We start from the raw sequence: 20,652 nt of genomic DNA on the forward strand, positions 1-20,652 counted from the left end.
TCTTTGTGATGGTAGAAGACAATCAAGTTTCAAAACTAGGAGAAAAAAATGGTAGAGAGAAGACAGGCTGAGAGGAGGAGAAGAGGAGAAGAGGAGAAAGGAAGGAGGAAAGAGGCTCATTGGTCAAGTAGGTGACTACTGCCCTATTTAGCTTGCTGTGGTGCTTATGATGTGCAACATTAGCTAACTTTGCAACCGCTCTTCCCTGTAGATTTGTATAGTAAATTATAGGAGACATTCAGGTGTTTCAAGAGGTAGATTTAACTTCAAGAAATTTTAGCCGCCAAAAATGGACAATAAATATAAATTCCATGCTAAGCATGATGCTAACACCAACTTTAGCATCTGGCTACATTGTTCTCTCACCAAACTTACCTACTCCCACACTGCTGGACCAATTGAAAAGAGCTAGCGCCAGGCAAGTGCTAACATTTGCGCTAACTGCTCTCTAACCACAAATCGGTCAGTAAAGAGCTGCTGAGGCTGGTGGTCTTTGCACAGAGAACTATGCAAAAATACGACAAAAAGAAAAAGCCTTTACCTCAATCTTAATCAATGTTGCTGGTTCAGGCTCTTTTCCACTTCAGTCACTAGGATGATATCACCTGCACCAATTATAGACTAGAAAACTAGAAATGTTATGTACCTGCTAAAACCATCTTAAACTAGTCTGAACTGGCTTGCTAGGATTCTTCAATCTGGTTTGTTGTTTTTTTATAGGTGTTTTTGGGTGCTTGGCAGGCTGAGAGACCAAATCGCTGATTAGATAACCTAGCTAAGACAGCAAACCACCTTGAGTTGGTTTAAATTCTTTATTTTTAAAGCAGGGAATTTAGCAGTGTCGTAAATTCACCAGATTATTATATACTGAAACACTATGTAGGGAAGAGTATGCGCAAAATAAATAGCTCTGAATGAAAACGATTACATGCACACAAACTCTCCTTAGAGCGCATCTACCCAAGCCAAAGACTGATCAAAGGGTAAAGACAATCCAAAAAAACAATCAGTGTGTGTTTCTGAAGCTGTCGCGTTGCCCTGGGTTCATGAATTTTAGCTTTCTAGTTCAATGTAAACACCTAGAAACTAAGATATTGAAGGACAAAATACCTATCCCTGTTCAAAATCTTCTGTAGAAGACTACCCAGTTTTAATATCCTGTTGAAGCTTCACATGCACACACAAACTTGTTCTCAGGCAGCTGTTAAAGGTTAAAGGGCATGTCATCATGGAGAGCCTCATTCCTCCTCCTGTCCTACAGGGGGAGCCAGAGAGCCTGTGGAGCACTTTTCATTTAGTGCAAATGGACAGGAGACAAATTGGAGTAATAACTGTTACAGGAAAAAAAAAACTAAAAATGGTAATATGGGTAAATTGCGTGTTTTGAAATAAAATAAAACCATTGTTGAACACATTCATGCTATTGTCTGTTTATTTATCTACCCTGGATTTGTTTGCAGCAATAAACAAAAAGAATACATTTTCAGTTAAATACATTTATTTGTAAAGCATTTTTTTTTTGTGCAAAAATACAAGTATATTTAAAAGACCAAATATTACAAAACTAAAGATCATGGGATTTACCCAATCAACTGTTTGTCCCTATTTATGCATACAGTACTGAGACAAAAAAAACTTTTTTGCATTTTAAAACGTACAAACTCAACCCAAAACGTACAAAAGATGTAATATATCGCTATCAATTGGATTAGGCGTGTGATGGGCCTCTATTTTGGAAATGTGCCAAAAATCCTGGGTTTGTGGACCACTGACCTTTGGTTACAATATTTGCTACTGACATTTCTGTTACAATTTTAGTGCATGACAAAACACACTGAAGATGCTAGCATGAAACATCACCATTCATTTCTCTATGTGAACCCTGTGGAGATTCTTTCTTCTGACCATCTGCTGTAACTCTCCCGTCCTTTGGGGGCGCTGCAGAATGAAGCCCGACTCCTGTGGTGATTAACTTACCAAAGCCTTTCCCTTGGGACACCGCATAGGATGAACGACGCTGAAAGGTACCTCTCCGAAACCTTTGCAGCTCAACAGACTCATTCTTTGAACTGTGTATCTACATGTGTAAAAAGCAAAGTATGGTGAGCATAATCAATAACACAACATGTAGTATGTGTTAAGTTAATTAGAAAAAGTAAGGATCTACCTTATGTTTGTTGTGGTTTGTTAACACAACACCTAAGGCTCGTATGGTTATTGAGGGGAGGACAGCAATACAGGTGGTCACAAATATGGTCAGCCAAACCTCAGGGGTACTGAAAGCATTTGGTGATGCTCCTGAAAATTGAAGATTCACATATTCAATAAGGAGTTCGACATTAAAGGATTTCTGGCTGAAATTCACTGTAAAGACTTCTTACATTTGCCCTCTGGTGGCCTACATGAATAAATACATCATGCAGGATTCCACATTTTGAAAACATGAGGAAGGGTTCAAAATTATTATCATTATTCATATTTATATCCATTTTTTCTAATATTTTTTAATGTATTTATTTTTTCTAATGTTCATTCAGTTAAGGTTATTTTGAAAATCTATATTATTATTTTTACAAAACCTTTTGCAGTCATTTGTGATTACTGGATAAGTCATGGCAACAACTAAAACAATAGAAATATAATTTTTTGTTATTCTAAGGTCTAAAATAAAAAAATAAAAATAAAAACGATAATTAAAAATAGCTAAAATTGTTCTTTGTAGTGACTGTTTTTAAAAAACAGAAAGCCTGATTAGGTGATATATAGAAAGTTTACTACATGATTATATGTATTTTGTCTCTTCATCTAGAGATATGAAATTTATATGAATGATTATTAATCTGCAGACATGAATACCCAGGAAAAAGTAGTCTTTAGGTGAGGCAGTGAAGAGGCGAGTGCTATGGAGAGCCAGTGTGGACAGAAAGAACACCACTAAACTAAAGATGACTGCTGCGATGTTCCACTTGGTCCAGAATTTTGTATATAGAATAACCTAAAACCGACAAGACACGAACAAGATAATACAGTTATCACTGTCACAATTGTTTGTGACGTAAATATTGCAGCCTTTATTTATGCCGTCTATTTACCTCGACAGTGGTGGTGAGCACCACAGATGTTTCCACCGTAACGGCTAAGGTTTGAAAATCGAGAGCAGAGTACTGCAATATTCCCATAGGTATGAAGAAAATGATGATGGAGCTGTAGAGGGAGTAGAGGAGCGTGACGGCCAGAACAAAAGGATTGAAAAGCTGCTTCTTCTGTCCAATGGAGTAGATCTCCGGCCAGCACAGACAGCTCTTGGCACTCACGTCCTATCCCAAAGTCAATGTAAACAGATAGACTGACAGATGAACCAATCAGCTTTTGGATTTGTTGTGAATGATTGGTCAAAATGCTCTGTATTTGGCTTACCTGTTCAAAAAAACCCACGCACTGTATAGGTAGAGACGTGTACATTGTTGAGTAGAGGCTAATAAACCAGCTCTCGTACATGGGCTGGAAAAAAGAGCAGAAAATGGAAAAACAGATAATGTTGCATGTTGATTTTATCTCAAACAGATCTCAGTTTGACTGTAATAGCAGATATTTTCAAAGTGCGGTTGGGGTAGGTGGGTGTAAAGTGGATTAAGTGACCTAGTTGCTCTATACCTGAGCGCTGAAGCCATTGTAGAAACTGTACCAGACGTGAACTAGAGCAAAAGCAGTGGTTTTGTAGAGGAAATAACGCAGAAGGATGCAGATGCGATAGTAGGACCAGTGCCCGTGCACCAGCAGCAGCCTGCGGAGGAAGCTGAACTGCGCCAGAGCGAAATCTGCATTCTGCACCGCCTGACTTCCCTCCACGCCGCAAAGACCCACGCCAATATGTGCCGCTAGTCAATATCGGAGATTTTTATTTATTAGCAATGTGCAAATTTGATTTATTTAGCCAAATAATAAATAATGATGCATTAAAATAGTTACTGTTTTTTCTCACTCTTGATCATGTTCACGTCGTTGGCACCATCTCCTATTGCCATGGTAATGGAAGTCGAATGTTTCCTGACCATCTCGACCACTTCGGCCTTTTGTGCCGGTGTCACACGGCAGCAGAGCACAGATTGGCACTGATCAGAGAGAGCTACAAACTTCGCCCCCCATTCTGGCGTTTTGGTCAATTCTGCCTGTAATGTACAGAAAGTAGATATTATTACAATTTAAAATAACTTTCCATGGTAAAATATTTTGAAATGTAATTTATTCCTGTGATGGCAAAGCTGAATTTTCAGCATCATTACTCCAGTCTTCAGTGTCACATGATCCTTCAGAAATCATTCTAATATGCTTATTTGCTGCTCAAGAAACATTTCATATTTGGATTCTCTGATGAATAGAAATCTACTAAAGTCTTCTATCTAGTCTCTTTTTTTTTTACACTTTTGATAAATTTAATATGGAAGCTTGTTTTCACCACAGAATAAAAAAACTGAAAAAAGGTAATTGCGACTTTTTATACGTCCTTCGGATGAGACGTTAAAATTGCGAGACAAACTCAGAAGAATTGCGTGATATAAAGTCGGAAATGTGAGTTATAAAGTCAGAATTGCGTGATATAAGGTCACAATTTCGAGACAAAGTCAGAATTAAGTGATATTAAGTCTTAACTGTGAGTTATAAAGTCAGAATTGCGTGATATAAAGTCGGAATTGTGAGTTATAAAGTAGGAATTGCGTGATATAAGGTCACAATTTCGAGACAAAGTCAAAATTGCGTGATATAAGGTAGCAATTGTGAGACAAAGTCAAAATTGCGTGATATAAGGTCACAATTTCGAGACAAAGTCAAAATTGCGTAATATAAAGTCGCAATTGCGAGACAAAGTCAGAATTGCGTGATATAAAGTCACAATTTCGAGACAGTCAAAATTGCGTAATATAAAGTCGCAAATGCGAGACAAAGTCAGAATTGCGTGATATAAAGTCGTAATTGTGAGTAATAAAGTAGGAATTGCGTGATATAAGGTAACAATTTCGAGACAAAGTCAAAATTGCGTGATATAAGGTAGCAAATGCGAGACAAAGTCGTAATAGCGTAATATAAAGTCAGAATTGCGAGACAATGTCAGAATTGCGTCATATAAAGTCGGAATTGTGAGTTATAAAGTCAGAATTGCGTGATATAAGGTCGCAATTTCGAGACAGTCAAAATTGCGTATTATAAAGTCGCAATTGTGAGACAATGTCAGAATTGCGTGATATTAAGTCGTAACTGTGAGTTATAAAGTCAGAGTTGCGTGATATAAAGTCGGAATTGTGAGTTATAAAGTCAGAATTGCGTGATATAAGGTCGCAATTTCGAGACAAAGTCAGAATTGCGCAATATAAAGTCAGAATTGTGAGTTATAATGTCAGAATTGCGTGATATAAAGTCGGAATTGTGAATTATAAAGTCAGAATTGTGTGATATAAGGTCGCAATTTCGAGACAAAGTCAAAATTGCGTAATATAAAGTCGCAATTGCGAGACAAAGTCAGAATTGCGTGATATAAAGTCGTAATTGTGAGTTATAAAGTAGGAATTGCGTGATATAAGGTCACAATTTCGAGACAAAGTCAAAATTGCGTGATATAATAAGGTAGCAATTGAGAGACAAAGTCAGAATTGTGTGATATAAGGTCACAATTTCGAGACAAAGTCAAAATTGCGTAATATAAAGTCGCAATTGCAAGACAAAGTCAGAATTGCGTGATATAAAGTCGTAATTGTGAGTTATAAAGTAGGAATTGCGTGATATAAGGTCACGGATATTCAGTGGATGAAACAAGCTTCCATAATTTAACGCATTCTTGCTGAACAAAAGTATTAATTTCTCTCTTAAGTGTTAATTTTTATCTCACTGACCCTAAACCTTTAAAAAGTCGTAATATTCTTTAATTTATAAACCTTTGGCTTTAAATGCTCACCAGTTCAGGACCCGAGATGACAAGCGCAGCTTTGCTCTTCTCTGCTCTCCTGTCTGTGGTCCAAACCTCTGTCTCTTTAGACATGAGACGAACATCTGGAGAAGGAGACTCTAGAAGCTGCCTGCAGATATTGACAACAGTCATGTTGTCTTATATTACGCGTGTATGTGTATCTTTGTAACACTGTGCATGTTCTAACCAGGTGCGATGCAACAAATTTCCAGCGTCAAGTAATCTGTCTGTCCTCACAATATCACAGCCAATCAGAACATATTAAATGCTTAACAGACAGCTATACTGGCTGCATCCAAAGAAATGTCACCGTGTGTGTGTGTGGCTATCTAGTGTGACATGACAAAAATAGAAACCAATCAAAATGGCCAATTGGTTGTGAATCAGCTTGCATACCTCTACTATGCTTAACTGATGACAGGTAGCACACACACTTTGAGGATGTAGTATTCATTAAACAATTGGCGAAAAGTTCCAGGATGACTCTTTACTTCCACCAATATAAGTGCACATCCAAAGGACAATTTACTATCAAACAGGGTTAGTGAAAGGCAGTGAAATGAGACAAATAACGCTGGTTGGTCACATAACAATGAAAACATGGTGAAAGTTGTAGGTCCGAATGAAATCTACAGAAATGATGGGTCATAAGACCCATTTAAAAAGCTATTGCTAACAATAACAATGAAAAAAAAAATAGTTGTTATTTTTGTTGTTTAATATTTAATTTTAATTTAAGGTTATTTCATTTTAATTGTTAATTATTTATTGTTAATTATTTTTATTTGTTAAGAAATATTTTTAATTATTGTTATTATTATTACTACACATTTTTTAAATAATATAATTATATATTTAAAAAGCAATTGCAATTTTGGAGGAAACAATAATAATAGTTGTTATTTTTTATGTTTAATATTTAATTTGTAATATATTGTTAAAATATTTAATTTGTAAAATAAATATTTTATTGTTTTTTATTATTGTTATTGTTATTTTTCTTACTAATTATTTAAATAGTATAATTATACATTAAAAAAAGCTATTGCAATTTTGGAGGAAATAATAACAATAGTTGTTGCTATTTTTGTTGTTTAATATTTGATTTTAATTTAATGTTATTTAATTTTAATTTTTAATTATTTGTTGTTAATTTTTATTTGTTAATAAATATTTTAATGTTGATTTTTATTAGTTATTATTCTTACTAGTTATTTAAAAAGGATAATTATACATTTAATTATTAATTTTATTAATACAATTATTTATTAATAATAGAATTATATTTGTATTATTTTATTAATTAATATTATTATACACGTATATAAAATTAAAAAAAAAATTATGATGTGGACCAAACTAATACAAATTTAGCTTACCATTTAGTTTGGCTAGTTTGCAAATTGTGATGCAGCATTTGAAATTGTCACAGCCACAGCTAATTAAGACAAAAGCTCAGATTAGCATAATAGGAATGTTTCTGACCTAAGCTCCTCCCCTTCAATCAGGATTGTGTCTGGATCCATCAGTTTGCACGCGTATCCCACATTCACAGCCGTTTCTGTTGAAAAGAAGTAGCAGACAACATTCATTTATTTTAATTTCGCTTCTTCAACCCAACTTATATGCTAAAACACAGCACCTGTTTTGTCTCCCGTCAGCACCCACACCTTCACCCCCGCCCTCCGCAGGGAGGCGATGGTCTCGGGTACACCTTCCTGGAGACGATCCTCAATAGCAGTCACACCCAGCAGCTACACAAACAGGATTGTTTTATAACACAATGCTAAAGCATTTGATCATTTGCCTTAAGTTGACTCCAGAGACCGATTTGTTTCATAATAACTCCCTTTGAGTACCGTTAAGTCTTTTTCCATTTGATCATAAATGTCTTCGAGCGCAGTGTCCTGGTTACCCGTCGCTGTGCCCGCCTGACTGAGGGCGCGGCTCCACTCCGTCCACAGGGTTTCGGGAACAGAGCGCACCGCCACACACAGAGTCCTCAGACAGCCCTGAGCAAACAGCTGACAACCGCACACACATCCAAACACATGAACAACTGCGTCGTACATCAGCTCTTACTCTACCATGTTTCCTCTTAAAGTCGCCTCACCTCTAGAGCTCTCTCGGTACTCTCCTGAAGTAGCCAGTCCCCCTGAAGCCTCTCCAGAATGACCATATCTGCACCTTTACAGTACAGCTTCAACTGTCCTCCAGGGTCCCGCACTACACACACACACACCAGTTAAGCAGTTAGGCCCAAAGTTTGATTCTTATGCGTACGCTAGGGTATGTGTAGAGTGTGCATAATGTAAATTTCGTCATCAGCGCGGATCGTCATCCACCCGTACTGTACGCTCAGCTCGCATATATGCCGTGAATTTTTTGCCGCAAATTAGTTTGTCCACACACTCTCATGGATTTTTTTTTACAAATTTTCCGAATTCTCATCGAAACCTTTTTACGTTTTTGCAAATTGGCGGCAAATTCGTACAATCTCATTGGTATGTTTTCTTATGATCTGCAATCACACCACTGATGGTTAGGTTTAGGAGTGGATCTTCATTCTCATATGAATCACATTTCATACGAAATTGGCAACTCGTAAAATAGTTGTGTGTTCTAATTAAGTTTGGTTGCGACAGCAACAATATACCCTTGCATTAAGGAGCACTAGAGTGAGGGGGTTAAGAAAAACATGCAACTCCATCGCTAATACCCTCTGGAGAGAAATAGCTCAGACACTGGACACAAATTATTCTTTCTAGTGCGCATGTGTTCAGCGGACACCATCAAATGGAGTATACTTTGAAAGATTACACGTTCGGCTGTACGTGAACGCTAAGAGTTCACGTCATAACTGAAGTATACTTTTGGTTGTAACTTCATCATTTTGAAATCTGCCAAAATGCAAATGGAAGTTTTAAAAATGTTTGAAGATAAAATGAAAGACAACAGATTCCAATCAATGTTGTTTTGGACCCCATTGACTTCTTCAGAATATTTTTATTGTTTGGAATGACATGAAGATGAGAAAATGACAGAATTTTCATTTATTGCTGAACTATCCCTTTAAAGGTTCGTCATATCAAGTGATCGAGTCAGAAAATTTGGACTAAACCGCTCAATTCATATGGATTAGTTTTACAATCTCTTTATGCACTTTTTGAAGCTCTCAAAGTGTCAGTTGCGTAGTTGCGTAGGGACAGAAAGCTCTCAGATTTCATTAAAAAGATCTTCATTTGTGTTCCGAAGATGAACGATAGTCTTATGGGTTTGGAACGACGTGAGGGTGAGTAAATGATGACAGAATTAAAATGGGTGAACTGAGCAGTTGTTGAAACTCACCCAGCACTGACATGCGTCTCCTCTTGCTGGTGAAGTCCAGGATGGCCAGGAGCTGATAGTTTCGCGTGAGGCCCATCTCGCTGATGGTGAGAGTCTCTCGTGTGCGAGACAGAAACACCCATCCGAGCTCCCGCGCTGCACAGACCAGAGCTTCTTCATCTGGAGAGGCAGCCTGGTAATGAGGTAAACCTGTATTCATAAAACACAATTTACTTTTTTACATGTCTTTCTATTTTATGATGGTTTTAGTGCAATATTCAATCTGGCATCTGTTCATTAGGGATAAAGCATCAAAAACGTGTAGGCACCTATTGTATTTATTCATTTTATTCTTATTCTAATTCTGACTGGTTTAAGGTAAAAAAGGAAGGTCTGAACTTCAGTATGAGCAGTTTTGAATAGCGCCACGACAGCTTAAAAGTTACACTACTGTTCAAAAGTTTGGGGTATTCTAGTCAGAATGTGAGTCTGATACTGCTCCATAGAGATTTGATTATGGGGCGTGTCTCAACCGAACCAAGAAAAAAAAACTCTGCACTCAATTGGATAGACCTACAACCAATCAGAGCAACGGAGTAAATTACGCATTTTTTCATTCATATTTTCAACCAACAAAATGTTGCGGCTCTATGTTCCTCTTTTAAAATGAATGCGCTGTCGATATCTTCTATAACAGACGCGATGGCAGAATCTACACGTGATGTTTCATAAACAAAGTTCGGGAGGAGCACGTACAAATAATCAATCCAATATCAACTTGTCATCAAACAATACCATGTCTAACGTTACTGAGGAAGCATAATCACTCTGTCAACTTACCTAACACTCCTTGACAGTTTTTCAGCATCCCTCCACCCCCCCGAATCCTCACTCTTGTCTTGTTCTCTCACAACCAGCAGGGGGAGTATGGCTACCGAGCCCACAGCCCTCTCCTCGGACAGCACGTCATATACGCATTTATTCTATCTGACTTATTTGTAAGTGTGAACTCGTGAAATCTCAATTCTCCAGCTGCAGTCGTCTTTGTTGTAAACTAATTCAAATCAAGCGCTCTTTGGTGACGTGGGTGATTACGTAACCGCAGATCATCTGTCCATCATCGATTAAAGCCCGCCCTGGCAATTTGATTGGCTCGGCCTTTTGGGAGCCGAGCATAATTACTCCTCAACGGATCGAGTCCAGACCGAACTTCCCGACCAAAAGATGTTGTGGGCGGGGTTCGGGCTGGCACCCAGGCTACAAAATGACTGTTTACTGTATTTTTTTTTTATGCTGTCTTGATGAGCATAAGATATTTCCTTTAAAAAACATTTAAAAAAATGGCACAACCCCAAACGTTCAAACAGAAATCAATGTTTTTGCTGATAATCTGCATGGTCAATAACCAATTTTTTAGACCAAACAGGAAAAGGGGGGTTTTAAACATGTGATTCTTCTGCACTGGGAGTAATGTCCTGTTGATCAATGTTAACTTTGGGGCCCCCTGGTGGCCAATAGTCATATTCTAATAAAATCTATTGTATTGCTGCCCCTTTAATTATATCTTGCAGCTATATTTGAATCATTTCATCTTCCTTACCTCTAGCAAATACAATGTTGTGATAAATTGTGATAAATGGCAATAAGTGGCATTTCTACCAACCATCCCTCCACTCGCTCATGACAGTGTGACAAAGGGCCAGAGCGGTGAAGAACTCTTGGCACTCAGGGCTGCTCCGTTCACGCAGCTTGTCCACCAATCGCTGGTCGGAAAACTTCATTCCACCACAGGAAAACCGGTTCCAGCTTAAGTCTAGTGGCTTGATACAGAAATAAAATAGCTTTAGAAAAAGAAGTGTGATGTGTTCAGGGTCAGTAGATTTAAACAGGAATAAATTAATCTCTTAAATCCTACCTTGAATTCCCCTGCCATGTCACCTGAACAAACAGACAGATGTCGTTATTGACGTTTTAAAATACAGAAGGCTGAAAAGAGTGTCAAAGAAATTGACGGACCGTAAATGTGTCCCGCGATGAAGCACTGACGAAAGAGCAGACGGTTTTGCGTGAGAGTGCCGGTTTTGTCGCTGAGCAGGTGGCCCACCTGACCCAATTCCTCATTCAGGGTGGTTGTACGGGCCTGAGCGGGACTGTCATTGTCCTCCCAGTACATCTCAACATCCCGGCCAATCAGGAAACAGTGCACCACGTGGATCACTTCAAATCTGGTGTGGGACAACGAATCAGTGAGCAAAATATTCAGAGATAAAAGGATCTAAATCTCAAAGGAAGGCATCATGAGAATATGGAGAGCCACTGTTACGTTATATAGAGCGATATGGGCATAGAGGGACTAAGCAAAATGATGTAGCCCCAGAAGGAGAGGAAGCCCAGGTAGGCAGGCGAGGAGTCACGCTGCACGACAGACACAACATCGTACTGAGGGGAAACCCTGTACTCAAATAACCCCGCGCCTACAGCGAGGAGGAGAGCCGTCGTCAGCATGAAGAGCAGAATCTGAAACATGAGATATAGATATATGAGATATAAATAATATTAGATTGTCAACCTCAGGTGGTCAATATACTAAAAACATACATAAAATACAAATTAGCATTTTTGTTATCAACATTTGAGACCTGTGTAACCCCTAAATTACTGTACATATAAACTTATTTAAAAGATTATTTAATTGTCTTCCCACTTATAATTTTGGTAAATTAGGTTAAGTATTTCTTACTACAATTAATCAAATAACTGATTATGAACAAATATGATATGATATTTACATATTAATGGTTTTATATAGTCAAGAAGGTCAAGCAAGCTACTGGTCATGCTAGGTCAATTTTATGTTAGACGATAGTTGATATAGTATCTATATCAACTAAGAGTTATGTATGAAGTTTCTTCCTCTCTCTTACCACCAACACCGTTTTGTTTAGTAATATTTCCACCCGTGTTTTCTTCAGTTTCAGACTGCCACAGTTTTGCAGAATTTTACTATCCGAGCCTGTTGAGGTCAAAGAAATCCATTTAATTTGTCATATGTCTCAGGCCATTTCTACAGAACCCCTCGAGGGAAATGGAGATGGAAAACAAAATTAGATGGGAGCAAAAAAATATATTTCAATGCTTTTGCATTCTTTCGCAAAAGTTTGCTTTCCCGCCCTCGCTCATGAGCGAGCTGTCAATCATAGTCCGCGCGGTCATTGTTGATACGCTGGAGCACTGTCTATGAGCAGAATGGCGTCTAAGCGATTGAGGTGTTCTGTTCTTGGGTGTAATGATGAACGCAGCATCATATTGATGCTACTAAATCCGAACCGCTGAAGACGCAGTGGCTGAGTTTTGTTTTCGAAGGGAATATTAACACAATCAACGTCAATGCTTTCATGTTTGCGCAAATCATTCCACACACCAGACTGCTTTATAAACGAAGGTCAGTATAAGAAGCTGCTCCTGAAAAAAGGATCGCTACCAACTATTCGTGCTCCTGCTGAACCTCCAGAAGAACTGAAGTGAGTGTAACGTTTTATTAACCTTTATATTAATATTTATATTAAACTTTGCAAATCGCTAGCACGCTTCACGATGAATGCGGCTAAGGTTTACACTCAGGGTACATTACGGCATGTTTTCTCTGTACGACGTTCTCAATATAATTCATAATCCCACATTTATAATGAACAATGCGTTATGGTTATTGTGTTACAAACGGTGTACGCACAGAACAGAGGGGCGGGGTGAGCAAAGCTCATTATCATTTAAAGACACATGCACTTAAACGGCGTGCTGAAAACAGAGCTGTTTTTGACCAGGTAAAATTCGTGTTTTCTTACAATACTAATGAGAATTTTTATTTAAAGTATATTACAAACTTTTAATTTAGACCCTAAAGAATCATATTAGCTTGTACAAAAATGGCATTATATGACCCCTTTAATAGCACAGATTTGACTTACCTGTGTATAGAGCCAGTCCATAGGCTGTGTCTGTGTTTCGCAGTACAGTTCCTCGGAGGAGCAGGTGGTCTGTGTCCAGAAGGTGGCGCTCTCCTTTCCAATGCAACTCACCTTTGAAAGAATGTAGATTACCATTTGGTTCCTCACACCACACAATACCTGAGGTATAAAAGAGGGAGAGCGAAAGCTTATCTTTTGGTCACTACGAATGAATGGCTCCAATGTTTGCCCAAAGAGTCCATAGAAACCATCAAAAGCCCCCAGGTTTTGCTTAGCTGACTCTCCATTCAGCTCAGCATGAGTTACAGTCAGAGCCTGGCGAAACTTCAAGTTGGTTTCTCTGCAAACAGACGAATAATACAGTGAAAACATGCTACATTAGCATTAGAGCTTTTTTCCACAACATGGTATGTTTGAGGGTTTTTTTTTTTTCACCATAGCCTAATAATCAAGTTCATAAAAAAACAAGTTTATAGATCTACTTTGGATATCCCAGTGATCATTTGTTTATCTTTTTTTGAGTGTGTTGTCATTCTAAATAGGTTGGTCTGAACAGCATAATACCGTGAAGCCATGGTACATTAACTTTAGAGCTCATTTTCCACAACATGGTATATTTTACTTTTTTTTCACCATAATATACTCATAAAAAACAAGTTTATAGAACTGCTTTGAAAATCCCAGTGATCATTTATTTATCATTTTTGTGCGCGATGTCGTTCTGAGTAGTTTAGCCCAAACAGCAGAACAATACCATGAAAAATAAATGCTAGTTAGCATTTGTGCTAATTTTCCACAACTTGTATATTATTACATGGTCTATTTGAGGGTTTATTTCACCATAAAAATCAAATTAATAAAAAACAAGTTTATAGAACTGCTTTTAATATCACAGTGGCCATTTGTTTATATTTTTTTGTGTGTGATATCAATCTGAGTATAGTTTAGCAGTTAGCTTTTAGCTGCCGTGAGAAGTTTTGGCGCCTGTCCAGTGTGAGATGCGCTTCTTACCCATCAATGTCTGCCGTTTCTACATAGCAAAGGCTGTGTGGCTCAGTGCTGCACAAGAGTAGCAGATCTGCCTGAAATAAACAACAGGAGAAACTTTATGGGCATCAAACGTAATGACTTGATCTATCCACTACGAATCAATTTTAGACAAAAAATGGTTTGGTATTTGTGTGTAGTGCAAATAAATACAAATTTAAATACAAATTGTCCAGATACTTTTTAGGGCTGCTGTAGCTGGGTTAGAAACACAGATCCACACACTCACAGGTATGACCTTGTCCTTATGAATCCGGAGAATGTCACCAACATGTACATCTTTCCACTTAACAGTTTCGAAGCTGGAAAGGAGATATTCAAGAGAGGAAGACTTTTGAAGTGAAAGATTCTCTGTAAATCTAACCTCGGATGATGACATGTTTGTTTTGCTTCAGAGGAGCTTTGGTCTCAACTATCTCCAGGCCAGTATTACTTACCCCTCAGGAGTGAGAATGTCACACGGGCGCTGGTTAATTTGCACATCACTTCGTCGTCGCCCCTGTGAGGCATAGGAGCAGAGGGAGCATTATGCACAGACGTGGGAGTAATGGGAAAATGGCTGAAAACTGAGTTACTACTGGTCTCCAAACTTCTATATTAGTGAAAGTTGTTTAAAAGTATCGGTTGAGAGGATGACAAGAATGATAGACTCACCACATCGGTAGCCAGATCTTTAAATCCACGCACAAGCAAAACAAACAGCAAAGGAAGCATTGTGCTGTACCAAGGGATGGTTGCAATTATAGGAACACACTGTAAATGAAACCAAAGATGTACAAAACAGCTTAAATTTTCATTTAAATTAGGAAACTTGTTGAAAATTATGTATTTATATATAATTATAAACAATGTATTGTTATTAGATGTATATATATTTTCATGTATATATGAGTGTGTGTGTGTATATGAATATAAATTGTATACAAATATATAATTTGTTCTATATATACACACACACACACACACACACACACACACACTCAAATATACACTTAAAGTAGTTTGAAACACCCAAATCTTTAGCCTTGAATTTTATATTACCTTAGAAAACAAAGAAACACAATAATGTAAAATGAATAAGGAATATTTAATATCCGGCACTCCATGAAGAACTGTTGCTCTGTTATATATTATATATACATACTCAAAGGATCACATGGCTTACAAAAATCTTCATAAAATACACTTAGAGGCGTATGAAGCTAATCCATCACGCCAGTTCCAATTCAGACTTAAATAGGGTCAAGAATAATATATAATAGCCAATGTCAAAGCTGTCAAGTACTCCAAGATTTATGAATTGAAACTCAAATATTTACTCTATACAAATTAAGTGATCTTTTTATGCTTTCTCATTTATCTAATTTATTGTAAGAAAGGGTGAATGCCATTTTCAGCCATTACTATGTCATTTTGTCTTTTTCAAACAGCAGGTGTTTTCGACTCACTATTTGCAAAAGAGCATGCGTCATTCATCATTTCATCATGAACTCGAGCGGCCACCTTGAACTATAGTATTCTATAGTATTTACGGGGGGGGGGGGTGCTAGTCAAATATTCCTCATGGGCTTGGTATTTAAGCTTAAATTAGCTGCATGAATCTTTGTATCACAGAAAAACTCCACAAACCTGCAAAACCACAATAAGTAGGAAGAAAAGATTCGCCGCTCGTTGGAACTGTTCATACAGGTTAAGGGGCAAAAAGGTCAGAGGGGTGTATTTGTAGCTCCGCACCACATTGTCCTGGCAACAAAACCCATTAGGAACATGTCAAGTAATGAATAAAACTTGCTTTCAAACCAGCTGAAAACATCAACATATGAAGCAGAAGGCAGCCCAAAGGTATCAAATGTTGTTTAACGCTTCCATAACTACTTCTCCCTAGCCAATATGAATCAAAAAGGTTTCTCACGTACAGCGTAACGCCCCCAGCGGAAACAGAGGAAAGACTTGCGGCGACAGGAATGATGAAAATGACGGCCGTTTGCCCGCACCTCCCAACTGACTCCTGAGGGGTTCAAGTAAAGAAAAGATGACTGAACATCACATCATCCAAAACATTCAATGTTAGAAAGCAATCACCCTAATAATTGGACATTTTTTACACTAAAATGTAGGTAATATAAAAAGCATGCATAAAATAAGCAAGATAAACCTAAAATAAAATTTTGAATGTAGGATATTTATACCATTGTATTTTATAGAATAACTCATCCTAGTTTTCTGTTCATTTTAGACAAGCTGAATAAGAGCATATAAAGGCTTGTGAATGTGTGATAAAATGTCAGTAATAACCAACCTCTCTCAGTCTTGCTACCGGTCATGATGGAGTAATACTCAGAGATTGAGACTGTTGTGGAAAAGAAGGATGAAAACCATATTAACAGAGGTCAGTTTGACAGTGGCCAGTATCGCAGGCACTTGCATAAAATCTGTTATTCATTAGACTGTTTCCATGCTTACCTGGGACAAATAGACAAGAGTCATCAAACAACTAGCATGTTATGTATTATAACAGAAAAATATATGTTATAATATATAATTTAGTAGTATTTAAACAAATTGAAAGTACATTTTGTTTAATTATATATATACATATATATATATATATATATATAGGTGTTGTAAGGTAAGGTGTTATGTATGTATGTATGTGTGTATATATGTATATAATATAATACACACACACACATATACTGTATATATATATATATATATATATACTTATACACACATATATATATACATTACTATCTAATACCTGGTGCATCAAATAATACTGGTTTATATGATAAATGCACACATGATGAAATATGAACAGATTCAGAAGCATGTGAACACTGAGGAATATCCAATTTAGCATTACCTGTCCCATTCCTTTCTTTAGGAACGGGAATACATTCCATCCAGAAATAAAGACACAGTAACACTCCTGTCTGATTATAGTCCAGTCATTTTAAGCCAAAATGGGGGTCAACCTTGAACAAATTGCAACAGAAGCAAACTCAACTGATTTTGTATCCTCAATATGTCCTGAGTAAGGACAAGTGTTGACACATAACAGTAAAATACTTAATATTAAGGTCTGAATGGAACCCATTTAGGCTACCCATGAACATCAATACATAGAGGCAGAAAGAAGTACTTTAGAAACCAGCCTTTATTAATTTTTAAGAGATGGGGTTTGGGGCTGGGTCCGTGGGACTGTTTCTTGGGGACGAGTCTGAGGGAAGAACAGGAGACAATGGTAGGAGAATGCAGAAGACAAAAGGTAAATAAAATAAAAGGTGAATCCCCAGAAACAGTCCCACGGACCCAGCCTACAACCCCATCTCTGCAATAATAATTAATAAAGGCTGGTTTAGTACTTCAATACATAGTGCCTCTATGTATTAATGCTCATGGGTAGCCTAAATGGGCTCCATTCAGACCTTAACATGAAGTATTTTACGGTTATGTGTCAACAAGATTCAACAAGACATTTTCACCAGGCTATACCCAATGTTTAGATCTGTTGTGGTAGGCTATTTATGCAAATTAGCACATTAAATTATGCACCGTCTGTCCATGTTAACAAACAATTTAAAAAAACTTGTAATACATTTTTTTGTTTGTTTGATGTAAGTAATCAACTCAGTAATTTTCATAGTGATATCAAAAGGTTACATTTTTTACCCCTAATGGGATTCTTCGGGACTTTTTTTTCCTTATTCGGGACATATTGAGGATACAAAATCAGTTGAGTTTGCTTCTGTTGCAATTTGTTCAACCTTTTTTCAAAAAATGACTGGACCATTAGTCAAACTAAGTGCTAAACTGTGAACACTGGGGAGTTTCACCCACAAAACACCTCACCTGCTAAATGTTTTTTGTTCCTTGATCACAGATCCCAAAGGGCTCACTTTCCACGCTCTTCTCCCCAGCGTCTCATCCAGGTAGCAGATCCAGTAAATCACAGATCAAGGTGTTCCTCGCGCCAACAAACCCCTGAGTCTCATGCATAGGCTATATGTTAGCGCATTTGTTGAATCATGTCTTTTTCGCTCTTCTGTTTATCTATAGAGTTGTATTTGGGAATACACTCCTCTCAAACCTCCTTCTCTCCTGCTCTTTCTCCTCCCTCTCCATATCTCCTCCCTCCCAAATGCACGACTGGGGAATTTGTGCAAATTCGCTCCACAGGTAAAGGAGGGGGCTGGAACTCGATATGCACTATCCAGCAGCAGCACATGTGGGAAAAGAAGCGGAGAGAATAAAAAAACGGGAATAATGTAGGCCTAACATAAAAAGTTGGGAAAGGAAAAGAAAAAGATTGAAAAAGAAATTGTAAAAAAAAAAAAAAAAAAAAAAAAAACCTAGACTACCGCCGAAACATGTTACGCTCTCAATAGATCCCTTGGGATCTTATTGCCGCAACGTTGTAAATATTGCGTTTTGGGGGGAGACAAGACCCCGACAGCTCTTCAAATACATTTTGGACGCGGAGAAGATATTCGAGATGTATAGCCTAATCTTGCTTGCTAGAATAAAGTTCCCTGCGACGACAACAATCAAAACAATCGGCCTAGCAACAAGAATGTGTCGATCTCCGAATGCGAATGAACTGACTCTGAATTTTAGTATTGCTTCTGATATCAGGGTCCTTTTCAAATAGCCTACAAGATCAATATTGATTTTCACTAACGACAAAACAAAAAAATTATCCGTGAATTTCTATGGAACTAAGCTTGAGGAGCTTTTCCATCTTTACTCTCCTCCCTGTTACGTTGCATTCGGAGATCGACTATTTTTAAATGCCGGTGGACACAGCTACAGTGAGTTGTTCAAAATCTTTCTTTTTAGTAAACTCTGTGTACACAAACAATGTTCTCAATGCACGAGTTCAAGTGTAGAGCCCCTGGTGATACTTCGAGTTTCATGTTGTGTCGAGCCATTGTTTTAAAAAATAGCGATTTTGATGCTATCATAGTAGTGCCCCAAGCACTCCCATTCAAAAGGCAATTTGACCGAAAACGAAAATACGATCAAACTTAAAAGACGGCGTTTACATTCTAATTATGCTTTTAAACCAATTGCCTCGGGTAGATTAACAAAATATTTATAAAGACTGAACAATATCGATATGGTGTGTACGGTAATATAGTTATCATTTTATCATTCTTGATGTGAATAGGTTTTTATACGAGTGACTTAACACCGGTTTGAGGTAGGCTGATAAGTCAAATGAAATGCAGCGCTGCAATGGTCAACAGCAAATATTAGAAAATATCGAAAATAAGTAAATAAAATAAAATAGTAAAATAAATAAAATAAAGGAAAATAAGTTTAGTAAGTCAACAGCAAGTAGGCTAGCTAAATCTATGAATACATGCATAAAATATGACATAAAAATAATATATGACTAAATAAAACTGCATTTTTCATCAAAACATTGTACCATGGTTGAGTCATTTGTTGTCAAAACAGCATAAAGGTTGTGATTTTATTGAATCAGAGGGATGTACTATAATTCATGGAAAAAGCATGAGGATATGTGTTCAGAATAGAATATTTCATTTTATATTGCCATCCAGTATACTGTACACAGTATGTAAATGTTCTGCATGAATGGACTACATTTGCCTAAATATGCAGTATAGAACAAACACTGTAAGGAATACTATATTCCACAATGCATCATGCTCGACTTGACCTTTTGCATTGGTCAAGCTGTAGGTAAGTTTGCAAACTGCCATAAAATAATCGTTTTTAAATGGTCAGTAGCCAACCACTCACATTTGGTAGATTTCGAATAATGTAGGTGTTAATCTGTCTGGTCAAAGTTCTCCTAAATATATATTTGATGTGTGGCTTTGCTGCTGTTTGGTAAGTCTGATATTGACACATGCGCAATACTTAATATAATATATAATATAACATAATAACATTATAGGGAAAAAAAAGGCTTTCGTGCCATTTAACCACCATTCATTTCTCTTTGTGTACCCTGTGGAGATTCTTTCTTTAAATGGCCAGCTATAAAGGTACATTCATACAAAGAATGATTACTATAAAGATAAGTATAACGATAACTATATTAGCGTCCATAGTAGCCAATGATATCGTTCTGCTTATTCTAAGCACTAGCTTTAGTTTTGTCGTCTGCCACTTAAAAAGCTCAAGTTCTTAAAGGTCCCATATTATGCCCCTTTTCACAAGATGTAAAATAAGTCTCTGATGTCCCCAGAGTGTGTATGTGAAGTTTCAGCTCAAAATACCCAACAGATCATCTTTTACAGCATGTTTAAATTGTCATTTTTGGGGGCTCAGAAAAACGCGCTGTTTTAGTGTGTGCCCTTTAAATGCAAATGAGCT

At 37.3% G+C, this 20,652-nt stretch overlaps 1 protein-coding gene across 2 annotated transcripts; it reads right to left on the reverse strand.

Moving 5' to 3' along the window:
• Positions 1-1,419: 1,419 nt before the first annotated feature.
• Positions 1,420-12,495, reverse strand: atp8b3 (ATPase phospholipid transporting 8B3). Of its 2 annotated transcripts, XM_081385298.1 has the most exons (17): positions 11,610-12,495; positions 11,303-11,511; positions 11,202-11,224; positions 10,950-11,106; positions 9,308-9,496; positions 8,073-8,185; positions 7,819-7,983; positions 7,602-7,713; positions 7,445-7,520; positions 5,948-6,068; positions 3,983-4,169; positions 3,655-3,878; positions 3,418-3,501; positions 3,093-3,317; positions 2,857-2,995; positions 2,168-2,298; positions 1,478-2,077 (listed from the first exon to the last, which is right to left on the reverse strand). In XM_081385298.1, exons 1-17 carry the CDS (start codon positions 11,810-11,812, stop codon positions 1,844-1,846), a joined length of 2,592 nt encoding a protein of 863 aa, XP_081241424.1. In that variant the 5' UTR covers positions 11,813-12,495; the 3' UTR covers positions 1,478-1,843. The 2 variants fall into 2 exon arrangements, 1 of the variants encoding a protein (XP_081241424.1); XR_014031604.1 differs by lacking the exon at positions 2,857-2,995 and having other exon boundaries at positions 1,420-2,077; positions 11,610-12,269.
• Positions 12,496-20,652: the final 8,157 nt, after the last annotated feature.

The sequence above is a fragment of the Scardinius erythrophthalmus genome (genome assembly GCF_964197995.2).
Source record: "Scardinius erythrophthalmus genome assembly, chromosome: 14".
Classification (NCBI taxonomy): Eukaryota; Metazoa; Chordata; class Actinopteri; order Cypriniformes; family Leuciscidae; genus Scardinius; species Scardinius erythrophthalmus.